Source organism: Vulpes lagopus, chromosome 5 (assembly GCF_018345385.1).
Source record: "Vulpes lagopus strain Blue_001 chromosome 5, ASM1834538v1, whole genome shotgun sequence".
Classification (NCBI taxonomy): domain Eukaryota; kingdom Metazoa; phylum Chordata; class Mammalia; order Carnivora; family Canidae; genus Vulpes; species Vulpes lagopus.
In genome coordinates, this window is record NC_054828.1 from 45,435,180 (window position 1) to 45,462,051 (window position 26,872).

Below are 26,872 nucleotides of genomic sequence, written 5' to 3' on the forward strand. Positions count from 1 at the left end.
ACAGGAAAACAGTAAATGAGTTAAGGTTGTAGTGACCCATTTGTTTCAACATATGGAAGAACTTTTCTATTACTATTAGCATCTTTGCGCAACATTCCTTTTTGATGGTAAACTCAGGGGGCTAGATTTGAGAAAGGATCCTTGCGTTTTGAATGGGATTTCTAAAACTCTGAGGTCACTATTAACATTGTGAGCCAGGTAATTCTTTGTTGTGGAGGGGCTGTCTCTGCATTGATGGATACTTTGCAGCATCCCTAGCCTGTAATTATACTTCCAATCCCATTCATTAGACAACCAAAAATATCTTGGTTGACATTGCTGGGGGGCGGGGGGGAATCACCCCCATTAAAATCCACTAGTTTATCAGGAAATCCATACTAATGATGTACAAAACTTTTTTTCAAACTTGCATAATAACTTTGGGAAGTTCAGATAGTATACACTTAGATATGTTGCATATTTCCCATCCTGAAAAATACCACTGTGCTCTAAGTGTTATCACATATGACCATCATTCACTACAAAACTAATATTACATAGTAACTGTAGGAAAAGTTTGAGGGCAAAATTAGCTTAATACAATAATTACATTTACTATATACTCAATAGAACATTGTATAGGATAGAGGAATTGACTTGAATAAATGAAAAATGCTTCATCTTCATTTGGGAGCGAACAAATTAAAGCTTAATAAAACAATCCAGATTGACAATTTTCCATTTTTCACACAGACTTTTCCTTTTGTCTCTTTTAAGTTTCCCCTTCAACAGATATGCTAATAGAAAAACTAGAAAATAGAAAAGCATAAGAAGAGAAAAATAAATCCTTCCAGAAATAACCATTTTACAGTCTCAAATACTGCCTACAATCTTTTTTAAAAGTAAGCCTGTAAGTAAATGCCCATGTCATCATATAATCTTTTCAAAAATGGACTCTTTAAAGGCTGCATTATATTTCATCTTTCATACTTCTTCATACTTTCATACTTCTGGTCTTCATTGTGTCCTTTTTTTTTCTAGTCACTAAAAACCCAACAGTAACCATTATCCTGACTACTAAATACTATCATTTTCCTGTTTTTACGCTTTACATAAACGGAATAATAGTGATATATTCTCCTATATCTGGCTTCTTTCGTTCAACATCGTATTTGTGAGATTCAGCCACACTATTCCATGCAGCCACCGTTCATTCAATGTTACTGCTATAATTTCATTCAATAAACAGTCCACAATTTTTCTTTCTAATCTCTTTTGGCACTTGGATAATTATATAAACACTATTTAGTTATTTTGAATAATGCTGCTATGAACATTCTTGAATGTACCTTTAGGTAATCGTCTGGATGTACTTCTGTAACATACACACTTAGCAGTGGAACTACTGGGCCATAAGGTGTACAGATGCACATATGGGAAATTGATACAAACTGTGATTGTTGGGATCCCTGGGTGGCGCAGCGGTTTGGCGCCTGGGCGCGATCCTGGAGACCCGGGATCGAATCCCGCGTCGGGCTCCCGGTGCATGGAGCCTGCTTCTCCCTCTGCCTGTGTCTCTGCCTCTCTCTCTCTCCCCCCGCCCTAGTGTGTGACTATCATAAATAAATAAATAAATAATTTTTAAAAAAACCACAAATTGTGATTGTTAAAATTATATAGTCCTTTAAAAAGTGGAAAATATCACAAATACTTTTTCTAATTAAACTATTAGAATATTTTTATTCAACTAACTGAATGTTAGTTTCGTAGTGAATGATGGTCATATGTGATAATACTTAGAGCACAGTGGCATTTTTAAAGCACTTAAATATTCTATAAAATTAAATATTTATATCAGGTCAAGGCAGAGGTAGGCTGAGAACATTCTATGAGTAAAACAGAATACAATATATTCAATTAGTAACTCAATTTACTATATCAGAGAATTGCATTACCAAAGCAGTATAAGACAAAGAAAACCTGAAATTATACCAATGGAAAAGAACTGAAAACTCAAGAAACTTGTGGGAATCACCTGAGACCCAATAAGAAGTATATAAATATATGGAATTCAAAGTAGGAAAAAAAACCCCACTAACTTAATTCTTTATGCACTACAGAAGTCAAGACACAAAAGATTAACCCATGTGGAAGAACAACATCATTATCAAAATATATTTCAGCTTACATTTAACTTCATTTATTTTACTTATTAGGTTCTTTTATATATGACAGTTTAAGAATATTCAAGTGTAGTTTGGAAACACAGCAGTTACCACTATGTTCCCCAAAACAAGGAGAGACTAAGTATTATTACTTTGTTTCTGTTGGGAGGATATCTAATCAAGAGTGGCAAAAGTGCTGAAAGACAACTGATTAAAAAACAAAAAAACCATGTGAGGTAAAAATCTTCAAACCTAACAGGAAATGCACAATTACATAAAAAAAAAAAAAAAAAAAAAAAAGATCGGTAATGGTACATTAAAAGCTGTGAGTCCACCACATATAGTCAAGTACAGAATACACAAAATAAACTCTAATATATATTTAAAAAAAATTTTTAAATTCCCATTTACCTGTTGTTTCCTAAATTTTCAAGGCAACCTTCAATGAATCTCATTCGAATCTGTCTATCCGTAAACCAACATACTAAGGAACAGAGAAGTTTCTCTGCTTCATTTATTAATCCTTCAGAAAGATTAACCTACAAAAAAAATGTATACACACAAAGTTACTGTTTATTCTGATTGCATCTTTGCTGTAATTTTGTCATCTTTTTGCTCTAGTAGGTAACTTACTGCATCATCATCTTGGACTATATCCCACAACAAAGTGTTTCCTTTCTTACAAACATTATCCAAATTAATGTCTGTCACAGCATTACTGTTGAATTGATGTTTATGAACAGCAGGTCCTGAAAGGGCAAAATATAACATGCGCTAGAGGAATGCAACTGATAGAAATTGTGAATTACAGCATTCATAATATTAACAAATCTGAAGTATAAAAATAAAAATACAAGATTAACACAACAGTTGCTTTGTGAATACCACAGTGTTGTTCAGAGTTTGATAAAACTAAAGTTAAGATTCTTCCTCTGTTGGTCTTTTCACTATTTCTAATGTGAAGAGAACATGTCAAGAGAATAGTATAATTGCTTGAAACCCAAATTAAGCATAAAGAAAATTTTCTGGAAATAATTCTATAGCCAAAGAACATTCTTCTATATTATCTTCTGTATAGTGTTTTATATCCCTACATTAAAAAAAAAAAAATTGGAGATGATTTACCCATAACATTCAATTAAATTCAAAGATTCTACTATTATTCAAAAAAAAAAAAAAAAAGATTCTACTATTATAATTCAGGTGCTGAGGGCCATGGTAAATAAATTCTCACTGGTTCTACCAAGCAAAAACGCTTGTCTTTTAAAACAGTTTTGCTTTAGCCTGAAACTTCCCCACTGAATCGTACATACACATGGATTTCATTAAAATAAGAATTGTGCCATTATTACCATAAGGTTTAAAACACTTCCACCACCCTAAAATTAATTCCCAAGCCCTAATCTGTTTTTCCATTCCCATAATTAGCCTTTTCTGCAAATTTTATGTAAATGGAATCATACAATATGTATGGTCTTAGGTCTAAATTTGTTCACTCAGAAAATATTTGAGGTACATTCATGTCAAAGCCATATCACTAGTGCCTTCGTTTTAATGACAGAGTAATATTTTATTATGTGGAAATACATTTTGATTATATTCAACAGTTAATGGACACTTGGGAGTTTCTAGTCTCTGGCTAATATGAATAATGCTGCCATAAATGTCTATGTAACAAGTCAATTTACGGACACATGCTTTCCTTTCTCTTTGGTAAACTGGAATTGGTGATTCACAGGATAAATGTGTGCTTAACATCTGAAGAAATTGCCAAACTTTTTCAAAATGATTGTGCCATTTTACTTACCCAATAACAGTCTGTTAGAGTACCAGTTCCTGTTCCCCCACATCCCCACATATGTTGCCATGGTCACACTTTTTCATTTTGGCCATTTTAACAGGTGTACAGTAGAATCTCATTAAGGTTTTAAATTTAAATTCCCTAGAGTGACTAATGATGTTTCGTATCTTTTCAGGTGCTATCACTTGTGTACATTATTTGCTAAATTACTAATTTGTGAAAGTTCTTATATATTCTGAATTCAAGCCCTTTATTAGATATATGATTTGTAAATATTTTTCCCAATCTTTGGCTTATCTTTTAGAGGTTTTGTTGGTTTGGGCATTTAGTTTTATTTTTTTTTAATTTTTATTTTATTTTATTTATTTATGATAGGCACACAGTGAGAGAGAGAGAGAGAGGGGCAGAGACACAGGCAGAGGGAGAAGCAGGCTCCATGCACCGGGAGCCCAACGTGGGATTCGATCCCGGGTCTCCAGGATCGCGCCCTGGGCCAAGGCAGGCGCTAAACCGCTGTGCCACCCAGGGATCCCCTGGGCATTTAGTTTTAAACTAATTTTATTAAAATATAAACACATAAGCAAGATATAGAACATTTCTATTAACCCCCAAAATTTCCTTTGGACCTTTTACAATCATTCCCTACCACCAAATCTTCAGTAATCATTAAGTAGATTTCAGCCATTACTATCTACAAGGGATAAATAGTATGTACTACTCTCTGGTAGCTTCATTTGCTTAGATCAAAAATATCATTTGATGTTTTTTGATATTTATCCATTGTGCTGCATGTATTAGTAGTTCTTTCCTTTTTATTGATGAGTACTAATACACAATGTGAACATACTATAATTTGTTAATCTACTAGTTAATTCCAGGTGAGGTTCTTATAAGCAGCACAGGTATGAACGTTCAACGTACAAATCTTTTTGTGGGCATGTGTTTTCATTTCTCAGGTAAATACCTAGGATAGGAACTGCTGAGTCATATGAAGAATACAAGTTCAACTTTAAAAGAAACTGGTAAAATAGTTCTCCAAATTGGCTGTATTGTTTCATACTCCTCAACAGCAATGGAGAGTTCCAGTTGCTCTACATCCTTAGTGTCATTTAACATTATTAGTGTTTAATTTTACCCATTCCAGGGGTGTCTGGGTGGCTCAGTCGGTTAATTTTACCCATTCCAGTAGGTATGTAGTGGTACTGCATTGTGGTATTGGCATTTCCCAGGTAACCAGAAATACTGAGTATCATTCTCATGTATTTACTGACCAATTTTCTGTATCTTCTTTTAACTATTCTAAACTTGTTATCAATTTTTATTTAAAGATTTTATTTAAGAGGGAAAGTAGACATTTGCAGGAGTGGGGGAAGGGGCAGATGGGGAGATACAGGGAAGAATTTAAGCAAACTCCACACAGAACGCCAACATAGTACTTGATCTCACAATCCTAGATTATGACCTGAGCAAAAATAAGTTAGACGCTCAAATGACTGAGCCATCCAGGCCCATTTTTAAACAGTTCTTTATAGTATACAGTATTACAAAGTAGACTTGGAGAGCATTAATACACATAATAATTCTGCTCAATTTCTCACTTCATATACTAAAAAATACATATAATACTAAATAAAAGGAAAAAATGATTAAAAATAGAGTGGTGAAAATTTAGTAAATACAGTAAGACAACAATAAAAAAGTCAAGGCATCCTAATCTATATTATGCACAAGTAACATTTGAAATCAGTAAGTTTAAATAAAAAAAAAATAAAAAAATAAAAAAATAAAAAGGGATCCCTGGGTGGCGCAGCGGTTTGGCGCCTGCCTTTGGCTCAGGGCGCAATCCTGGAGACCCGGGATCGAATCCCACATCAGGCTCCCGGTGCATGGAGCCTGCTTCTCCCTCCGCCTGTGTCTCTGCCTCTCTCTCTCTCTCTGTGACTATCATAAATAAATTAAAAAAATAAATAAATAAATAAATAAAATGAAATCAGTAAGTTGTTGCCAAAGTCCACAGGTTGAATCTCTAAATTTGATCACAGCTTTTCAGCATAAACTTAATCCATCAGGTTTACTCAGTCTGTAGTATACTGGCATCCCAAAACCCATTTCCTAGACTAATAGTGCTGATAGTACCTTACAAAGCATGAAGTTGGACCTTTATTTTTTTAATGTATATACCCGTTTTTTGTTTGTTTTGTTTTGTTTGAAGTATACCTGACACACAATGTTCCATTAGTTTCAGGAGGCTGGACCTTTAAAATGTTAATTCTAAAACTGTATTTCCCTCTTAATTTGCCTCTCTTTCCTCCTCTTTGTTCTATTATTCTTTAACTCCTCTAACCTCCATTCTTTCAAGTATGGTCATATCCTATTACTTTTTTTAGATTGATTTGAAGTGATTAAAACCATCTTTTTTTTTCAACAATTCCATCACTCCAGATGGAACACCTCGCCCTTTAGCAGTTATCTCTCCGATATTTCCCCCTAACCCCAGGCAACCACTATTGTACTTTCTGTTCTCTACAAATTTGACTACGCTAGACATTATACATAAATGGACTCATACAATGTAGGACCCTGTGTAATCTCAATTAGGCTCCTGAGATTTCTAAATATACAACTTAAAACAGCCATGTATTTTCTAAAATGCAGTCATAATTTTATATATATTATTTCCTTTCCTAGCTAAATATCTCTTGATGGAAATGCATCCTTTATATTCATGATAGAATATAAATTCATAAAACTTCATAAAACTTCATTCCCTAGGAAAGAAAACTAACCACATGAAAGTTACCTGGCAAAAATATTTACGTATCATTAAATGTTAAATCCTTTTAAGAGTATAAATTGCTCTTCTGTTTTAAAGAAAGTAATATATTTTACTTACTATGGAACCTTACCTTGACTAAGATGTTCATGGTAAATAGAGGCTAAATTGGGAAGATGTTGTTGGAGATGAGATGTTAGCTCTGCATGTGAATTAATCTGAACTAGTTCCTCTTCACACCCAGATTCTTCACCATCAAAATCAGCCATATTTTTTTCTGATTTTGCACTGACCTGGGAGCTACTGCAACTGACATCATCTGCACTTAGCATATCATCAACCATATGCCTATAACACAGAGAAAAGCACAAAGTTAAACACACCTTGTGAATCACAAAAACTATCTTTCAAAATATTCAGTACAAGTTACATCAGAGTCTAAAACAAATCCACATTTCTGTTGTAACAATATTATGAGTTTTACCAAAACTAAGAAGCCCACATTGTCAGAACTATACATTATACAATATATCCACATAATGTCTGACCCATCAACGTACTTCACAAAAACAAACTCAAAGAGTAATTTTAGAGATCAGTTGACTCACTGTTACATAATTATTTTATCAACTCAAATCACAATGTAAATCATTAAAATTCTTACAACTGTAGAATCAAATGAAGTTACTACCAGGAAAATCCTTCAATTTAAGACTACAATCTAGATGTAGTTATTAGCCAGGAGAATTTTATATGATACAAACATTTATTAAAACAATAAATACCTATTAACCACTCACTTTAAAAAAAAATTTGAGAGCGCACACACATGCAAGCAGAAGGGACAGAGGGAGAAAAAGATCTCCAGCGGACTTGCCACTAAGCCCAGAGCCCAATGCCCAGCTTGATCTCACAACCCTGAGATCATAAACCAAGCTGAAATCAAGAGTCAGATCCCAAATAACTGGCCACCCAGGCACACCAGCATTTGCTTCTGAAACCTATCATACTGGGTACTTTAAAGATGGCAAACAAAAAAGAAAAAAAAAAAAAAAAGAAAGAAAGAAAAGGTCAGGATTAATTTAGAGTTTCACAAGTGGTACCTTACAAAGAGACTATGTGAAGTGCTAAAATGAAATGAAAAATTTAATCATTCAAGGCATTGTAAAGCAGGGAACTGCTGCAGGTATGAAAACTTAAAGAATTGCAATGTGTCAAAATGCATGTATCTGACCTCAGTTTAACAAACTAATTGCTTTGTCTGCCCCTGAGCCGTCCTGGGAAGAACTTCAAACGTGTATATGTATAATGTCAGACTATAAACCACTGATTCTCAGTCACAGGTGATTTTGGTCTCCAGGGGGGCAAAACTGGGCAACATTTAGAGATACTTTTGGTTATCAAAACTTGGGAGATGCTGCTGGCATCTAGAGAGAGAGAGTGAGATTAGGGATGATGCTAAGCATCCTACAATTCATTTAGATTGCTGTAAATTCAAAACACAGAATTTTCTGACCCAGAATGTCAACACTGCCAAGCTCAAATGGGTTAGTAATAAGAAATAAAGGCAAAAGAAATATAGTATTAATATATATGGACATGTGGTTCTTCTAAACAAGCATACTGAATTCTGAAAAGCCTGGCAAATTGTCAAGTCCAAAAAAATTCATCCTGATAATCCACATATTTATATTTTATCATCATCAATTCAAATATTACTACTTACAATGACAGTAATAAATAGCAGCTAACATTTATTGAGTTTTTGTTATGTTCCAATCTTATCAGCCCATAAAATGTTCACATTGAAACCCAAGAGGTAAGTACTATTGTTCCTATTTTATAGATGAGAAAAAGACTGACAGAAAAATTAAGTACTTTGCTCAACATTTGTAACACCTAGTGACAGAACCACTTACTTTTAATTATAAATATATTTTACATATAATCAAAAAGTTTTATGCTAAGGCTTCATCCTTATTAGTACCCTGAAATTAGTATGTGTGTAAAATTTCACTTTTCATGATCACACGTTAATGGAAGTTTCCACAAGCAATTTTATGTCTGCTTTTAGGCAATTATTACAAGTAGCTGAAGATCTAGATCTGTGTTGTCCAATATGATAGCCACTAGCCAGATGTGGTCACTCCACACATTGAAAAGTGGCTGGTCTAAACAAAGATGTTCTGTAAATATAAAACATACACAGAATATTGAAGCCTTAATACAAAAGAAAGAAAAATATATTGTTTTTATACTGATTTACATGTGGAGATACTTTAGAAGTTACTGCTTTAAATAAATTTATAATTAAAATTAATGTCACCTATTTCATTTTGCTTTTTAAAACACGCTCAGAAGCAAATCAGCAATTACATACTTGCAGCATGGATCTGAATTTATAGTCCTATTAGCACTAATCTAGAATATATTCTAATTGAATGAATACAAGCTGTAATTGCTTCTCTAAAGGAAATATAAGCTTTATTCTTTTTAAAGATTTTATTTTTTTTTTAGATAATCTCTGTACCCAACATGGGGCTTAAACTCACAACCCTGAGACCAAGAGGCATGTGCTCTAACCAAATGAGCCAGCCAGACACCCCAATATTATCTATTTTTTAGGAAACTTACCCATCATGGTGGTGATGGTGGTGGTGGTGGTGGTGGTGATGCTGTGGACCAATAAACTGCCGACAATTAAATAATTCATTCCCAATAGTCTCCCCAAGAAAGTCCCCAGTGCGTGTAATACAAGATTCCTGAGATGCTTGTGCTATATGAGCAGCATTCATTTCCCCTGAAATATCATGTTCTGGGTCTTCAGAGTGTGAACAGGCATCTAGCATTCGTATACGATTATCTACTGAAGGCATTGACTCAGTGTTAAAAACCAGGTCCTTTCCTGTTCCATTGCTTGTCCCACTTCTTTCTGATGGGCCTTGGGAATCCCCCAAGCAAATGCCTGCTTGACTTTCTAACTTTCTGTTCCGAAGATCTGTACCACAACTGCTTTTAGTCGGATTATGACCATGATCATCATCTTCATCATCTTCTTTAAGGGCTTCAATATCTGCAATGTCTTCTGACTGTACCTCACTGCCAGGGCTCCCAGCTGACTGGCTGGCATGGCTAGAATTCACCTCATTGCTAGATCCATCACTATGCCCACTACTGCTACCAGGACCACTGCTTCCATCTTCACCACTGTTGGCAGTTTCATCAGAACTTCCCTGCATGGATTCCTGTATTTACAAAGAAACAGATTTAAATAAACATTTAAACTAGTAAAAAAGTAACTGACATTAACACATTGTACTATTTAAAGGCTGCCACAATCTTGACACAGCCCTTTAAGAAATACAAAAAGAATTTAAAACACCAACAAAAACTTAACCTCAATAGTAACTATTTACAAGAAAGGTCTGAATATGGACGTTTATATTCCCAGTTCAAAGGATGTACACAGGGATGCCTGAGTGGCTCAGGGGTTGAGAGTCTGCCTCCAGCTCAGGGTGTGATCTGGGGATCCGGGTTCGAGTCCCACATTGGGCTCCTTGCAGGAAACCTGCTTCTCCCTCTGCCTGTGTCTCTGACTCTCTCCCTCACTGTGTCTCTCATGAATACATAAATAAAATCTTAAAAAAAAAAAAAAAAAAAGGATGTACATGGCAGAAACCCCCAAATCCAAAAATCTTGTTAAAGTTGGGGGGGGGGGGGCTGTTTTCATACCTCTGTGTCTGAAAGTCGTTGTTGCACATGTTTCGTTCTATTAATAAGTTGCTCATCCATTTCAATGTCACTGCCTCCACTCTGATGGGTATCACTGTTATCACTGCTTTGAGGACTAGCTGCAGGTGACCCTGTATTAAATAGATCTTTTGTTTTTACTCCTATTTGAATTAACATGGCTTTATCAGAATGACATAATAATTTGATTATTTACAAAAGCTGTACTCTAAATAGTCCAAAACATAATCTGGAAATATGTTAACATTTGCCAATTATTTCTAAAGAGGATAAACATGATCTCAATTGAAAGTAAAATGGAAAACCAGTTAAGGGTTTGTATCTGCTCAAGAAAAAACTTCATGGCTTTGAAACAAATATGTAAAATTAATTCTAGACGATTGTGAAATCTAAACACACATCATCTTGCCATGCATTTTCTAAGGCTCAACTTACAAGGTGATGGAGCTGCTCTCCTGAGCTCTTCTTCCTCTGAAGGAAAATGAAAAAAACAGGAGGGAAATATTCTAAGTGACTAAGCTTCTTTGGAATAGATTATCAATTGTTCTTATTATTATTACATAACAACAAGATACAGACTGAGGAACCTGAAATAACTTAAGTCCCTAACACCTGCAGTAGTTGTAGGTGACTGACTAGAAAATCCTAAGAAATGCATAGTATATGATGTCAGGAGATTAAAAAAAAAAAAAAAGAAAAGAAAAGAAAATGGGGTAAAGGTGGTATGGTTTTAAAAAGCCCTGGAAAGCTATACATAGAAAAGCACACACAAAACACCTGAAGTGGTAGACAACTTTTGATTTAGAAAACACAGAAATGTGCCATTATACTGTGCTCTCAAAATTATTTCTAAAACAAAGCATGTTATCTGTTTTCTAATCAAAAGCTCCAAAGCTGTTATGAAACAACTGCCCCCTACCAAGGGAAGAACACTAATGAGAGAAAATCTACTAACTACTACAACTTCATTACTGTTCTTTATTTAAAGGGTAAACCAAAAACATTAGCTAACTCCAATTTATTAGCCCTTTCAAAACAAGATAAATCCCATTTCAAACTTATTTTGAAGTTAATACTGAACAGAAATTACTTCAAATTTGAACTTTAGAAAATTTACTTTATAAAAAATACATTACACTTTACTAACCTTTCTTATTTCCAATAGGAAGATTAGTATTTAATAAAGATGCAAAGGAACTCTGTTTAGACAGCTGAGCCTTAGCAGCTAGGGCATTATTCCATAATGCTTTAATTAACATTGATGCCAAGTACAATGTCTTTAAAAAAAAGAGAGAGATTGAAATTAGTGTTTCAAAACAAATTTAATATCCTTTTGCCTAAATGAAATGCCAACAGTAATAACCTACAAATTAAGTTATCTGAATCACAAATTTTCACTTAAAAAAAAAAAAAACAAAACAAACCTTACCATTATGGTTTGAACATATTACCTGCTCAGTATGAACACTTGGCTCAAGAGCTGAGACCAGATTAAGGAGATGTCTAAGTGGTACTGGATCCAGATTCTTGATGAGTGAAGGAAACAAGTCATGGATATAACGACTACAATGTTTCAACTAGAAAATAAAGGTAGAGACAATAATCAAAACTAATTACACTATAAATAAGCTGATACCAAAAAGTCCTGCAGTTTAAAAGAAAGCAGTTGGAACAGTTAATATTTTTTAATATGTTGGGAAAATGCTAATTACCAAGTGTCATAATTGGCAGTACACAAAATGTGAGAGTAAAATTCCACTCAAGCAAAACTATATCTTATTCAAACCAACCACAAGTTTAATTTTCCAACAAGGAAGTCCATGATCCAAGTATAGAGGATTCCAATTAAATTTATATATGTATCACTGAGCTAAAAACAAAATAAGAACTATATTAAAACATAGGCTGTCACAAATAAAATAATAAATTGCAATTAGAAGAACTAACCAAGCTATTATCTTAAGTGTACTATATTTCTTACATTAAACAGTTATGGAATATTCATGTAAGATGTTCATTTTACTAGAGTACACAATAGAAACTCCCTTAAAATAAAGGTCTATATACTAATAAACTAAGAGACAAAAAGTCTCCTTTCTTATACTACATGGACTAATTATGAGAGAAAGGGGTGCCTGAGTGGCTCAGTCAGTTAAGTATCTGCCTTTGGCTCAGGTCATAATGCCAGGGTCCTGGGTTCAGGCCTGGCATCAGGCTCCCTTCTCAGTGTGGAGCCTTCTTCTCCCTATACCTCTGCTCAAGCTCTGGGTGTCTATCTTGAGTGAGTGATTGAGTGATTGAGTGAGAGAGAGAGAGAGAGAGAGAGAGAGAGAGAGAGAGAAAGAGTGTGTGTGTGTGTGTGTGTGTGTGTGTGTGAGAGAGAGAGAGAGTATAACATTCACGAGTGACTACTAAATACTACATCGTGTAAAATGTCTTTTGTAGTCATAAAGCTACAAACTACAAAATCGAGATATGCAACAAATAAGCCAGTAATTACCAAATTGAGAGTTCCAAAAGTAAAAATCTGAGGTATCAAGTTTATCTTCTATGCATAAAAATTCTATCAGAAAATGTACATTTCTCTATTCAAAAACACTAACCTTTTATTTTTCAAGCAAAAATGATCTGAACTCTCTTCTGTCATATCAGAGTAAATATGCACAACCTAATTTTGACATAAAAGATGAAATATAGGGATGCCTCGGTGGCTCAGCAGTTTAGCACCTGCCTTCGGCCCAGGGCATGATGCTGGAGTCCCAGGACCAAGTCCCGCATCAGGCTGCCTGCAAGGAGCCTGTTTCTCCCTCTGCCTGTGTCTCTGCCTCTCGGTCTCTTATGACTAAATTATTTATTTTTTAAAGTATATATTAAGAAATAGTGGCTGAAAAACATCTTAATTTGATAGAAGACATGAATCTACAAATCCAAGTTCAACAAATCCAAGTAAACTCAAAAAGACCTAGACCAACCTTATTATAATCAAACTGTTAACAAAGACAGTAAAATAATGCTGAAAACAGAAATAAGCAACCCACCACTTACAAGAGATATTCAATAGAGTATCAGCTAATTTCTAATTAAAAACTTTGATAACTAGGGGATCCCTGGGTGGCGCAGCGGTTTGGCGCCTGCCTTTGGCCCAGGGCGCGATCCTGGAGACCCGGGATCGAATCCCACGTCGGGCTCCCGGTGCATGGAGCCTGCTTCTCCCTCTGCCTGTGTCTCTGCCTCTCTCTCTCTCTCTCTATCATAAATAAAAAATAAAAAGAAGCTGCAAAACTTTAAAAAAAAAAAAAACTTTGATAACTAAAGGAAGTGGGATGATAAGGGCTGAAAGAAAACCTTTAGTTGATAATTCTTTAATTGGCAAAACTGTCCTATCAGGAAGAAATTAATACATTCCCAGATAAACAAAAGCTAAAGGAGTTTACTACAACTAGACTTGCCCTGCCAGAAATGCTAAAGAAGTCCTTCAGAATGAAATGAAAAGAAGCTAAACAGTGACAAAATAAAGACCTCTGATAAATACCTAGGTAATTAAAAGCTAGTATTGTTTTCATTTGTAACTCCACCTTTTATTTGCTATATGATTGCAAAGACAAAAGCAAAAAGAATTATTACTAATCTACATAACTGGGCACACAATGTATAAAGCTGACATCTGTTGTATGAATAAAAAAAACTGAGGGAGAAGGACCTATACAGGAGGATAATTTTTGTGTACTACTTAAGTTGACAAATTCAAATTAGACTATAATAATCTCAAGATATTAAATGTAATTTCCATGTTAAACACAAATTATCTATAGAATATACCAAAAAAGAAATGAGAAAGGGAATCCAAACTACAAACAAACAAAAAAAAAAATCAACTAGAAACAACAAAAGGCCATAAAAAAAATGATGGACAAAATCACTATAAGACATACAGAAAAGAAACAGAAAAATGGCAGAAGTAAATCACTCTTTGAGGAATTTTTTTTTTAAAGACTATCTGACAGAGAAAGAGAGAGCGCACAGAAGTAAACAGAGCAGCAGGGAAAGGGAGATGCACGCTCCCTGCTGAGCAAAGAGCCTGACGTGGAGCTTGCTCCCAGAAGTCTAGAATCATGACCTGCACCAGAGGTAGACGCCCAATCAACTGAGCCACTCAGGCTCCCCAAGGAATTACTTTAGATATAAATGGTTTCGGGACAGTTGGGTGGCTCAGGTGGTTAAGCATCCAACTCTTGATGTTGACTCAGATCATAATCTCAGAGTCCTGAGTTCAAGCCCCACATCAGGCTCCGTGCTTATTAGCTGGGAATCTGCTTGTCCCCCTCCCTCTGCTCCTCCGCCTACTCACACAGGCATGCTCTCTCTACCTCATTCTCTCTCTAGAAACAAAATCTAAACAAAACATATGTATATAAATATATATACACACATACATGATACAACTGTATGTGGTCTACAAGAAACACAATATATATCCAAAGACATAATAGGCTAAAAGTTAAAGAATGGAAAAAGATATTCTGTGCAACTAAGCAAAAGAGAGCTGGGCTGACTAAAAAAAAGTCAGTAGGCCCTATAATAAAGAGATTGAATCAGAAATTAAACTCTCACTATAGGGCAGCCCCGGTGGCACAGCGGGTTAGCGCCGCCTGCAGCCCAGGGCGTGATCTGAAGACCCTGGATCGAGTCCCACATCAGGCTCTCTGCATGGAGCCTGCTTCTCCCTCTGCCTGTGTCTCTGCCTCTCTCTCTCTCTCTCTCTCTCTCTCTCTCTCTGCATCTCTATGAATAAATAAATAAAATCTTAAAAAAAAAAAAGAAATTAAACTCTCAACAAGGAAATATATATAATGCATGGCTTAACTGGAGAATCCTAACAAACATATAATAAATAATCAACACCAATCCACAAACCCTCCCAAAAAAACTGAACAGGAGGAAATACCAAACTCGTCCTAGGAGACCCAATCTTCATAAGAATAGAAAATTACTACACAGTATCTCATAAATGACAAAAAAGTCTTTCAGAAACTATTAACAAATCAAATCTAAGACTATACCAAAAGGACTATTCACTACGACTAAGTAAGATTTATCCCAGGAATGCAAACATGGTTCAAAAAAAGAATTACTCTAATACATATTAATCAATGGGGGAAAAAGCCACATGGTCATCTTAATTGATGCCAAAAAAACCCATCTGACAAAATCCAACACTCTTTCATGATAAAAATTCTCAGAACTAAAAACTCTTCAACATGATAAAGGATATTTATGAAAACTGCACAGCCAACAGCATACTCAATGATAAATGACTGATTTTCCCCTAGGATCTGAAATGGGATAAGGACACTCATATTTACCATTGCTATTCAACACTATACTGAAATTCTAGCCAGAGTTATTAGACTCCATCCCCCACAAAAAAAATTAATGTATCCAAATTAGAAAAGATGTAAAACTACTGGAAAATAACACAATCTTATATACAGAAAAACCTGTACGTAAACAGCTAGTAGAGCTAAAAAATCAAATAGACACTGTAACACAGTACAGATATATTGTGATAACTAAAGGAAGTGGGATGATAAGCCCCAAAGTCAAGCAAAATTCAACTATATTTTCATATATCAACAATGAATTATCTGACAAGGAATTTAAGGTATCAATTCCATTTATAATAGCATACAAAGAATAAAATACAACTGATCCTTGAACAACACAGAGCTTTGGGGCAATGATCCCCCATGCAGTCAAAAAGCAGAATATAACCTTGACTCCGCAAAACGTAACTATCAAAAGCCTACTGCTAACCGTAAGTCTAACCAGTAACATAAACCAGTACCTTTAACCAGTATACCGATAAAAAATAATTAATACATATTTTGTATATCTAATATATACTGTACTCTTACAATAAAGAAAATGTTAAGAAAAGTTTAGGTGAAAATATACTTACAGTGGTATACTGTGCTTACTAAAAACAAAAAAACTACATGTATGTGGACACAGGCAGTTTAAAAACCTGTGTTGCTCAAGGATCAACTGTACTTAAAAATGAATCTCACAAAAGAAGTGAAGGGCACCTGAGTGGCTCAGTCAGTTAAGCATCTTACTTCGGCTCAGATCATGATCTCAAGGCCCTGGGACTGGGCCGCATGTCCAGCTCTGCACTCAGCGGGGAGTCTACTTCTCTCCTTCTCTCCCTCTGTGTCTGTCTCTGTCTCTGCCCCTTCCCCTGCTCATGCTCTCTCTCAAATAAATAATTTTTTTTAAAGGTAAAATACTTCTGTACTGAAAAAAACTACAAAAGACTGAAGGAAATTAGGGTTTAAAAAAATGAGAAGACACCTCCCGTTCATGGATAGAAGACTTAACGTTAATACTACCCAAAGTGATTTACAGATTCAACACAATCCCTTCAAAATTCCAAGATCCTTTTTGGTTAGAAATGGAAAAGCCCCAAATTCACAGGGAACTGCAAGGAGTTCTAAAGCAAAACCAATCTTCAACAACATCATCAACAACAACAAACAAAAATCTGTGAAACTTACAAGAAAAGTAGGTTTTAGCAGAAGGACGGATAGTAGACCAACAGAGTATAACACCCAGAAATAAACTTTCACATGAATGGTCAACTGATTTTCAACAACAGTGCCAAGATTATTCAATGGAGAAAGGATAGCCTCTTCAACAAAAGGTGCTGAGAAAAATGAATATTCACAAATTGAAAAATGAAGGTATATATTTATCTTACACTATACACAAAGATCAACTCTAAATGGATAAGAGACCTAAACTCAGGACATAAATACATAAAACTCTGCTAAGGAAACACTGGGGAGAACCTTCATCTGATTTTGCAATGGTCTCATCACTAAGACACCAAAAACACAGGCAACACAATGAATAGTTGAAATTCATCAAAATTAAGACTTTCTGTGCATCTAAAGATACTTAGATCATTATTTTAAGTAAGCTCTATTACCAAGGTGGGGCTTGATCTCACCACCCCCGAAATCAAGAATCCCATGGTCTACCAACTGACCCAGCCAGGCACCTCAGAATCTAAGGATATATCAAAGAAAACAAAAGAAAACTCAGAGTCGGAGAAAACATATGTAAATTATATATCCGATAAGGGATTAATATCCAGAAAGTAAAAAGTACTGTTAAACTTGACCAAAAAGACTTCTAAAACAACAGAATACAAAAAAGGAAAAAGGTCGTGAGTACACATTTCTCAAAAAAAAGATATATAAATGGCCTATAAGCCCATGAAAGTGTTTCAAGTCATTAGTCATTAGGAAATGCAAATAAATGCAAATTAAAACCACAATGAGCTATCACCACACTACTAGGATGACTAAATATTTATCCACCTATCTACTTATTTATTTTAAATATGGAACATTTCAATAAATAAATAAATAAATAAATAAATAAATAAGGAACCTTTCACAAATTTGCATGTCATCCTTGTGCAAGGGCTATGCCAATCATTTTAGTATATGTGTTGCTGAAGAAAGCACCTAAATTATTTTTTAAAGATTTTATTTATTTATTCATGACAGACAGAGAGAGGCAGAGACACAGGAGGAGGGAGAGGGAGAGAAGCAGGCTCCATGCAGAGAGGCCAATGTGGGCCTCAATCCGGATCAGGACTGCCCCAATTTTTTTTTTTTTAAAGGCAAATAACAAGTGTTGGCAAGGATGGGAATGGGAATCCCCTTCTATTCTGGGTGGGATGTAAAATACTACAGTCACTATCAACAAAGTTTGATAGTAACTCAGATTAGACAATTACCATATGGCACAGCAATTTTTTTTTTCCTAAGAGAAAGAGAGCATGAACACTCAGGGGGCGAAGGGGGATCCCAAGCAGAGTTCATTCCCAGTGCTGACCCAATGCAGAGCTCAATCTCACAACCCTGAGATCATGACCCAAGACAAAATCAAGAGTCAGAAACTGAACTGATAAAGCCACCCAGACACCTCTATGACCCAGCAGTTCTAACCCTAAGCATATATATACAGAAGAACTGAAAGCAGGGACTCATAGGTATGCCTGTACATTCACATTCATAAAAGCACTACTTATAATAAATAGCCAAGAGAAAGAAGCAAATCAAATGTCCATGAATGTAGAAATGAATACACTAGGGATGCCTGTATGGCTTGGTCAGTTGAGCATCTGACTCTTGATTTCAGCTCAGGTAGAGATCTCATAGGTTGTGGCATCAAGCTGCTTGGAGATTCTCTCCCTCTGTCCCTCCCCACACATTCTTTTCCTCTCAAATAAATTTTTTTAAAAAAATGAATATACTAAACGTAGTATATGCAAACAATGGAATATTTAGTCATATTTATTTAAATTGACTTTAAATATTTGAATTTAATTATTAGTAAATATTTTATGATTCTACTTGAGGTACCTAAAATAGGCATATTCATATAGATAGAATGCAGAATGGAAGAAACCAAGGGCTTGGGAGAGGGAAAAACTGACATTGTTTCATGGGTACAGAGTCTTTGCTGGAGATAGTGTCAAAATTTTGGATACAGACTCTGGGGATAGTTATACTACACTAAATGTATTTAATGCCACTGAACTGTACAGTTACGAATGGTTAAAGTGGTAAATTTTATGTTAACATATATATTTGTACCACAATAAAAAAAAAACAAAAATAGGAGCAAAGGTAATTATATGTGTTAAAAGGCATCATCCCAAAACTCAAAACAAGTTAAAATTAAAACAAAACAAAACAAAAACACATCAATGATTACTTAACACACGAAAAACAGCATGAGAGAAAAATTCTGCCAAAAAAATAGTGGGATAATAGCACCTGGCTGGATCAATCAGAAGCATGTGACTCTTGATCTCAGGGTCATGAGTTCAAGCCCCACATTGGGTGTAGTAGGTATTACTAAAAAATAAACTTTAAAAAGAAAAGGTGGGATATATACATATCTACATAAAATATTAAAAATAAAAGCAAAAAAATTTAAAAAGTTGTTCAGAGAACAATCAACTACTAATCATATCTACTACAAAGTTCTGAGAAGTAGCTTCGGTATCTTACATTCAGTCAAACACTTTAAGTACAAAGAAAAGAGACATCTCAAGTGTGTAGTAACCCAGAACAGACCAGGCAAAAATTTCTCTTTAGGGAAAACAATGGCTACTCAGTGAAATCCACAGGAATAAATATTCATTAATCCTCGATGAGAGAAACAGTAATGAAGAAAATGGACTAGTAGTGAGTCATATACCTAAATACAAAATTAGCCCTGAACAACTATAGAAATTATGGTTCTAGTGTAAAATTTAAAACATATAATTTGATAAGGTACAAATAAAGTAACAGAAACACAGAAAATGAGAAAAGAAATGGTGAGAATTCCCTCATCTTTTCTAGAAGTGAATCAATCATTACTGTATTTTATTTTATTTATTTTTTTTTTTTAATTTTTTATTTATTTATGATAGTCACAGAGAAAGAGAGAGAGGCAGAGATACAGGCGGAGGGAGAAGCAGGCTCCATGCACCGGGAGCCTGATGTGGGATTCGATCCCGGGTCTCCAGGATCGCGCCCTGGGCCAAAGGCAGGCGCCAAACCGCTGCGCCACCCAGGGATCCCCATTACTGTATTTTAGAATAAAAAGAAACCCATAAAGAAAATGAGTAAATAGATAACTAGATTACAACAAACTTTTCAAAGACTAAAATGAAGGGAATATATTTTAAAGTATACAGGTAGAGAAAGGTGTAGATCAGGGTAATTTGTGAGTGAGCAGCAGAGGAAATAAGTTAACCTTCCCAATATAACTGGGGAAGATACTGGACTCAGAGAACTAGATCTGATGGACAGCAGGAGGTATGGAAATAAAAACACAGGATTTCCCTGAATACTCTTAATAAATGTATTTTTCAGTCATCAACCAGTCAGAAAAATACAGACAACTTATGTACTCTACCCACACACCAGAGCTCTCCCTTGGATAAAAAATTATATAAAGCAATAGTTTACAAGCACTGATAATGGTATCCCTTTTCACTCTTTTATAAGTTCCAAAGGCAAAAAGGCTAGTGAATCTAATGAGAAAAGTGTAAGTTGTTTTACCATTACTACCCTAGAAAATGGGGCAAAACAGGAGTCCCATCGGAGACAACACTAAAAAAAAAAAAAAAAAAAAAAAAAACTTCACAACATCCAAGAATACCTAGACCACATACCTAGTTATCTTTTTTTTTTTTTTAAAGATTTATTTCTTTATTCATGAAAGACACAGAGAGAAAGGCAGAGACACAGGCAAAAGGAGAAGCAGGTTCCCCACAGGGAAGCCATATGTGGGACTCGATCCCGGATCCCAGGATCATGCCCTGAGCCAAAGGCAGAGGCTCAACCGCTGAGCCACTCAGGCGTCCCTTTAGTTATCTTTCTTAAATATGAATGGGTAACAAAGGTATATATGAAGACACCCAACAACATAAAAAAAAAAAAAAAAAAAAGCACAGCTCATATTAAAAGCTCCTAAAACGGCAGGAAGGAAAGAATTAAAATCTTAAGATATAACACAGAAGGATACTACAGTGCCCAAATTCTAACTCAAGTAGAGTCATAACAACACAAGCTAGCAGTATGCCATGTCTCATAAAGCAGTAACCTAAATGTATATATAAATACACATGCAGAAGCTAATAACCACTAGAGTATAGAACAGTGCATCTAAAATTAGTCATCACTAATCCTTCTGAGAAACTAATAACAATTACGTACATAATGCATATCTAAATCAGAAGACACTTAAGTCCTTCTAAATCCTAGAGATCTGACTTTTGTCATTGACACAAAGATCTACCCCCCAAATTAGCTCCATTTTAAGATAAAACTATCTTATATCAGTAATTTCCGTGCATTTATGCAAGTATTCGTCAAACTTGGAAAACATTTAACAATAAATTCCAAAGAGTGCAAGAATTCTGAAGGCATTTTTGATGTCCTATGTCTAAAACATTTTATGGTGAAAGGGTGTGTAGAGGGAAAAAGGTAACCTAATCAAACCAGAACAGTAACTTTAAATGGTATAGAATCATTTAAACGTCGAAATATTTGCTTTAACTTTATATACTAGTCCTTGTATTTACTGAAAAACTAATATACACATGCAAAAGTTTCAAAGTTTACATAAGTATAGACAATAAAAATGAAGTATTCATAAGTGTGTGTCTGTGTCTGTGTGTGTGTGTATATATATATATATATATTATTAGCTCCATTCCTCTTTTTATAATTGTTCAAATATACATTGGGAGAATACACTGTGTACTTGGGATTTTCTCTCAATAAAAGATCTATTACCTACGCAGTGTTTAGTGAAACTATTTCTTATATATTATTCCACACGAACATAATATAGTACCTTTAATCCTTCTCATGGCTACAAAGCATTCTATTATATGAATTTCCCAAAACTCATTTAAGTGGTCCTTACAATGACATTCTGTATCTGCTAGTATAGTCAATGCTGTACCAGAACATCTTCATGTACATGTATTTACAGAATAAGTTACCAGAAGTAGAACTGCTATATTGCTTCCCAAAAGTTATACCACACTCTGGTCAATGTAATGCATTACTAAACATAATAGGAACTAACTAATACATGAAAATGCCACTACATTATTTGAACTTATATTTAATTACAAATATAAGCATTTTTCAAATATTTACAAACACTTCTTTTTCTATCAATTTCAAATCCATTTGTCACCTTTGTCTATTTTCTCCTTGGATTCCAGTGTAAGAGCTAAGATACAAACAATGAACACAGCAGCAGCCAATCCAATTACTATGGGTGAACCATGTGTGTGTGTGTATGTGTGTGTGTCTGTGTATCTCAGGTGAGCAGTGAGCTCAAAAACTTACTCCAAACAGAAGAAAAAAAAAGACTCAGGTGACACTGCATGAAACTAACCAGACCAAGACACTCTGAAATTAATTATATTTAGTGCTCAAATTTTTAAAAACTCAAAATGTAAAAATTCCTAGTCATTCTAAATCTGTGGTAGTTTCAGAAGTAAAGTAGTAATGAACTGCAGACTCAATTAAATTAACCCTTAAGATACACTTATTTTATATAATCTCTTACAGATATTTTTAAGTTTTTGCTGTCTCACAGATAATATCCCAATATTTAATTATTCCCTTCTGAGGTTACTTTAAATTCTTGCTAGGGCAAAATGCTAAAACGATTACAGTATTTTTAAAGAGAGGCGCCTGGATGGCTGGCTCAAAGGTTGACCGTCTGCCTTCACCTCAGGTTGAGATCCCGTAGTCCTGGGATCGACTCCCGCATCAGGCTCCCCACAAGGAGCCTGCTTCTCCCTCAACCTACGTCTCTGCCTCTCTGTGTCTCTCATGAATAAATAAAATCTTAAAAAAAAAAAAAAAAACCACACAGTATTTTTAAATCAGTACTAAAACTTACATGAGAAAATAGAAAAATTCTTTAAAAATATATAAAAAAGGGGATCCCTGGGTGGCGCAGCGGTTTGGCGCCTGCCTTTGGCCCAGGGCGCGATCCTGGAGACCCGGGATCGAATCCCACATCGGGCTCCCGGTGCATGGAGCCTGCTTCTCCCTCTGCCTGTGTCTCTGCCTCTCTCTCTCTCTCTGTGACTATCATAAATAAATTAAAAAAAAAATATATATATATATATATATATATATAAAAGAACCAGCCCTGACAGATACCAATACTACCAAAAACCAACAACAAAAAAAAGGTAAAGACATTAGTAAAACCCACAATCAGCAAATGTTTTCTTAAAGGACTAGACAGTACATATATTAGGGTTGAAAGTGATAAGGTCTCTACAACAAGTACTATACTCTGCCACTACAGTATGGAAGTAGCTACAGGCAATATGCAAAAGAACGTGCAAGGCTATGTTGCAAAAAATATTTACAAAATGAAGTGGCCGGCCCAAAAACTTTGTTTACCATACCAATCCCTGGTATACAGATCATGACTGCCTATACTGATAGGTGAATCTACAGACTCCAAAAATTGACCTCATCAAAATAAAACTGGTATGTCAATTCAATAAGGAAAAGAACTACTGAACAAGTGGAATAGGGACAACTACATAGCAAAAAAACGGGGTTAAAAGTTAGGTACAGGACACTTTGAACCAAGAAAAATTCCAAATGGATCAAAGACTAAAATATAGGGGTGCCTGGGTGGCTCAGTCAGTTAAGTGAATGCCTTTGGCTCAGGTCACGATCCCAGGGTCCTGGGATGGAGCCCCACATCGGGCTCTCTGCTCAGAGGGGAGTCTGCTTCTCCTACCTCTGCTCCTCTGTACCAGTCCTCACTCATGTCCTCGCTCTTGCTCTCTCTCAAATAAATAAAATCTTTTTTAAAAAAGACTAAAACATAAAATAAAAACAGAAAATGTACAGGAAGGAAATAAAGGAGAACTTTCTTATAACTGTGGAGTGGAAAAGGCATTTCAAACCATAAGACAAAATCCACAGGCCATAAAAAAAATTCAACCACAAGTTTAAAACCACAAAAATGAAACTGAACAGCAAAAACCACCTTAACCAAAAGACAACATCAAAGTAGAAAAATAGTCATAACTCTTAACACAGACTCAACTCCAATTTCACTGATATATAAAGGTCTCCTACAAAAAAGAACAAGTAAAATCACTGCTAAATAACAAAGAATATTAACAGAGATTCTCAGCAAAGGAAACAAAAGTGGCTCTTAAACACAAGATTTGCAATGTGATTCACATAAACAAAATGCAAATTTAAAATACATATTTCACGCATCAGTTTAGCAAATATCAAGTAGTGTAGAGCACAATGTATTGAGGAAGATGAGGAGCCATTATCGTACCATTATGTACCACATGTAAACCAAACAGATGCTTAATAATTTTCCTTAAAAGATTTATCCTACATAATAATTTTGCACATGGATGAAATGAACATGTTACAATTTACTTTGGCATTGTTTGTAGCAGGAAAGATTGGGAAAAAATAATGCCTATGAATGGGAATTAAATATCACACTAAAACACTATGCTCTCTTTTAAAAAATCGGTGCTTTATGTAGTGATATGTAGCAATAATCTTCAGAATAAAGTGGGGGGGAAAAAGCCAAGTCCATTTAGTATGCAACATTTGTAATAAAGAGCACCCCCCCCCCCGCAAAAAAAAGACAAGGAAAAAGCTTACAGGTAGCCACTTATGTAGAAAATATGATGTACCCTGAGAAGATCTGCATTCCTGGGAAACAGGGACAGGAGGGAGGGAAATACATAACATACACTTTCTTTTTTTTTTGAACCGTGCAGATATATGCTTATTCAAAAGACTAAAGAAAAAAAAAAAAAAACCAGTATAACAGGAAAGAAAAATACCAACACAACATTCAGGATAGAATGGTTTACTATATATCAACAAAACATAATAGGTAAATGTCTCTTAAAAAACCAAGATTAGACATTTCATGTACAATGTCTAATTGACTAATTCTCATTTCCTTCAATTCTACCCGTAATGTAGGAAGACATAGATTGTGAAAAGCCAGATTCCACAGATTCCATACCCAACTTTCTCTATGTCTCAGTTTCTTTAGCTATAAAATTAGAACAGATCTACCTCATAAGGGAATAAAACACTTAGAACAAATAATAAGGAAGCACTTAATAAATGTGACCAGTTAATATTACCTGTGCTGCAGCCCAAATACAGTCAATATGCTGAGTACTCAATCTCCCTTCTGCTGCCAAAAAGTTCAAAATCACTTGGCACTGTTTGATAATCTGGAAAAGAAAATCTCATTATAGCTATCTTCTAAAGTATTCTTCTCTTAATAGATCAGTCATATAATTGTTCACAAACCTCAATATGTAAATTTGGTCCAAATATATGCTCTACCACATTGTTGCTGATAAGCCAGTCTGCAAGTTCTTTTGCAATGGACCTAAAATTAAATAATAAAGACAGTTAACACATTAAAACGTTATTATCATTCTTTCCCAAACCTTGCTGTACTTGCTCGCTAGGTTCCATGAGTCCATCAATTCTACAGATTTTCTATACAGATGATCATGTCATCTCCAATCAAAGATCAATTTCTTGCTTCCCAATCTGTCCCAACTTTTGTTTCCTTGCCTTGCCTTACTGCATTAGGTAGGATTCCAGTACAATGTTAAAAGACCATGATGAGACCAAATACCTTTTTGCTTATTCCTGACTGGAAAACCTTTGAGGTTCTAGTAAAATAATGCTAGCTGTAATTTCTTTACCAAGTTGAGGAAGTTCTCTCTGATTCACTCAGTTTTTACCTTGAATGTTTGAGTTTGCCAAATGCTTTTTCTTTATTCATATGATTGTGTGATTTTTTTTCCCTTAGCCTGTTGATGTGATGGATTACATGAATTGAAATAGGCTTGTATCCCTGAAATAAAACTTACTTCGTTGTGGTATACAGTTCTTGTTACATATTACTGGAGGTGATTTGCTTATATTCTACGAGGATTTTTGCATTTATGTTCATGAGACATACTGGGCTGTAGTTTTCTTACATGTCTTTGGTACTAGGGTAACTTCTTCCTTAAATTTCTTCTTTAAATGATAGAATTCACCAATGAACACATATGGGCCTGATGCTGTTTGATAAAGTGCGTAATGCTTTTTTGGGGGAGTTGGAGGGAGAGGGGGAGAGAGAATCTTAAGCAGGCACAGAGCCCAACACAGGGCTTGATCTCATAACCCCAAGATCATGAACCGAGCTGAAATTAAGAGTTGGATGCTTAGCCAACTGAGCCACCCAAGCACTCCAGCAAAGTCAGTAAATCTTGATTCAATTTCTTTAATAAATACAGGCTTCTTCAGATTGCCTATTTCTTTAAAAACATTTTTAAATGGCTATTACCAGGGCAGCCTGGGTGGCTCAGCAGTTTAGCACCGCCTTCAGCCCAGGGTGTGATCCTGAAGACCTGGGATCAAGTCCCACATCAGGCTCCCTTCATGGAGCCTGTTTCTCCGTCTGCCTGTGCCTCTGTGTGTGTGTGTGTGCCTCTCATGAATAAATAAAATCATGAATGAATGAATGAATGAAAGAAAGAAAGAAAGAAAGAAAGAAAGAAAGAAAGAAAGAAAGAAAGAAAGACAGGCTATTACTAAACATTTAATGAAAAAAGTAGTGACAGGTATATTCTAAATGGAAGAAAATAGATTTCAAAACAGGACTGGCCACAAGAGCTCCCACATCTTTCCATCTATATGAATTATACACAGAAAAACTGAAAAGATGAAATAATTTATCTTATTTATCTATATAAGAATTAAATTTAAAAGCCTTTTAAGTCTA

General features: G+C 35.1%; 1 protein-coding gene and 1 pseudogene across 4 annotated transcripts in view; both read right to left on the reverse strand.

The window, feature by feature from the left end:
- Positions 1-26,872, reverse strand: part of USP34 (ubiquitin specific peptidase 34) — a 246,821-nt gene that overhangs the window by 124,929 nt on the left and 95,020 nt on the right. For 3 of the 4 annotated variants that reach the window (XR_005987998.1, XM_041756568.1, XM_041756566.1), the window contains exons 9-18: positions 25,399-25,480; positions 25,227-25,319; positions 11,920-12,045; positions 11,616-11,745; positions 10,904-10,939; positions 10,451-10,581; positions 9,353-9,963; positions 6,852-7,066; positions 2,778-2,893; positions 2,556-2,683 (exon numbers count right to left, since the gene is read on the reverse strand). Coding sequence is in view for 3 of the 4 variants with exons in the window: in XM_041756568.1 (XP_041612502.1) it covers positions 2,556-2,683; positions 2,778-2,893; positions 6,852-7,066; positions 9,353-9,963; positions 10,451-10,581; positions 10,904-10,939; positions 11,616-11,745; positions 11,920-12,045; positions 25,227-25,319; positions 25,399-25,480 (1,668 nt within the window). In the remaining variant the exon portion in view is untranslated. The remainder of the gene's footprint in view (positions 1-2,555; positions 2,684-2,777; positions 2,894-6,851; positions 7,067-9,352; positions 9,964-10,450; positions 10,582-10,903; positions 10,940-11,615; positions 11,746-11,919; positions 12,046-25,226; positions 25,320-25,398; positions 25,481-26,872) is intronic. The other variant, XM_041756567.1, reaches the window with a different exon arrangement.
- On the reverse strand, positions 17,911-18,000 carry LOC121492268 (annotated as a pseudogene).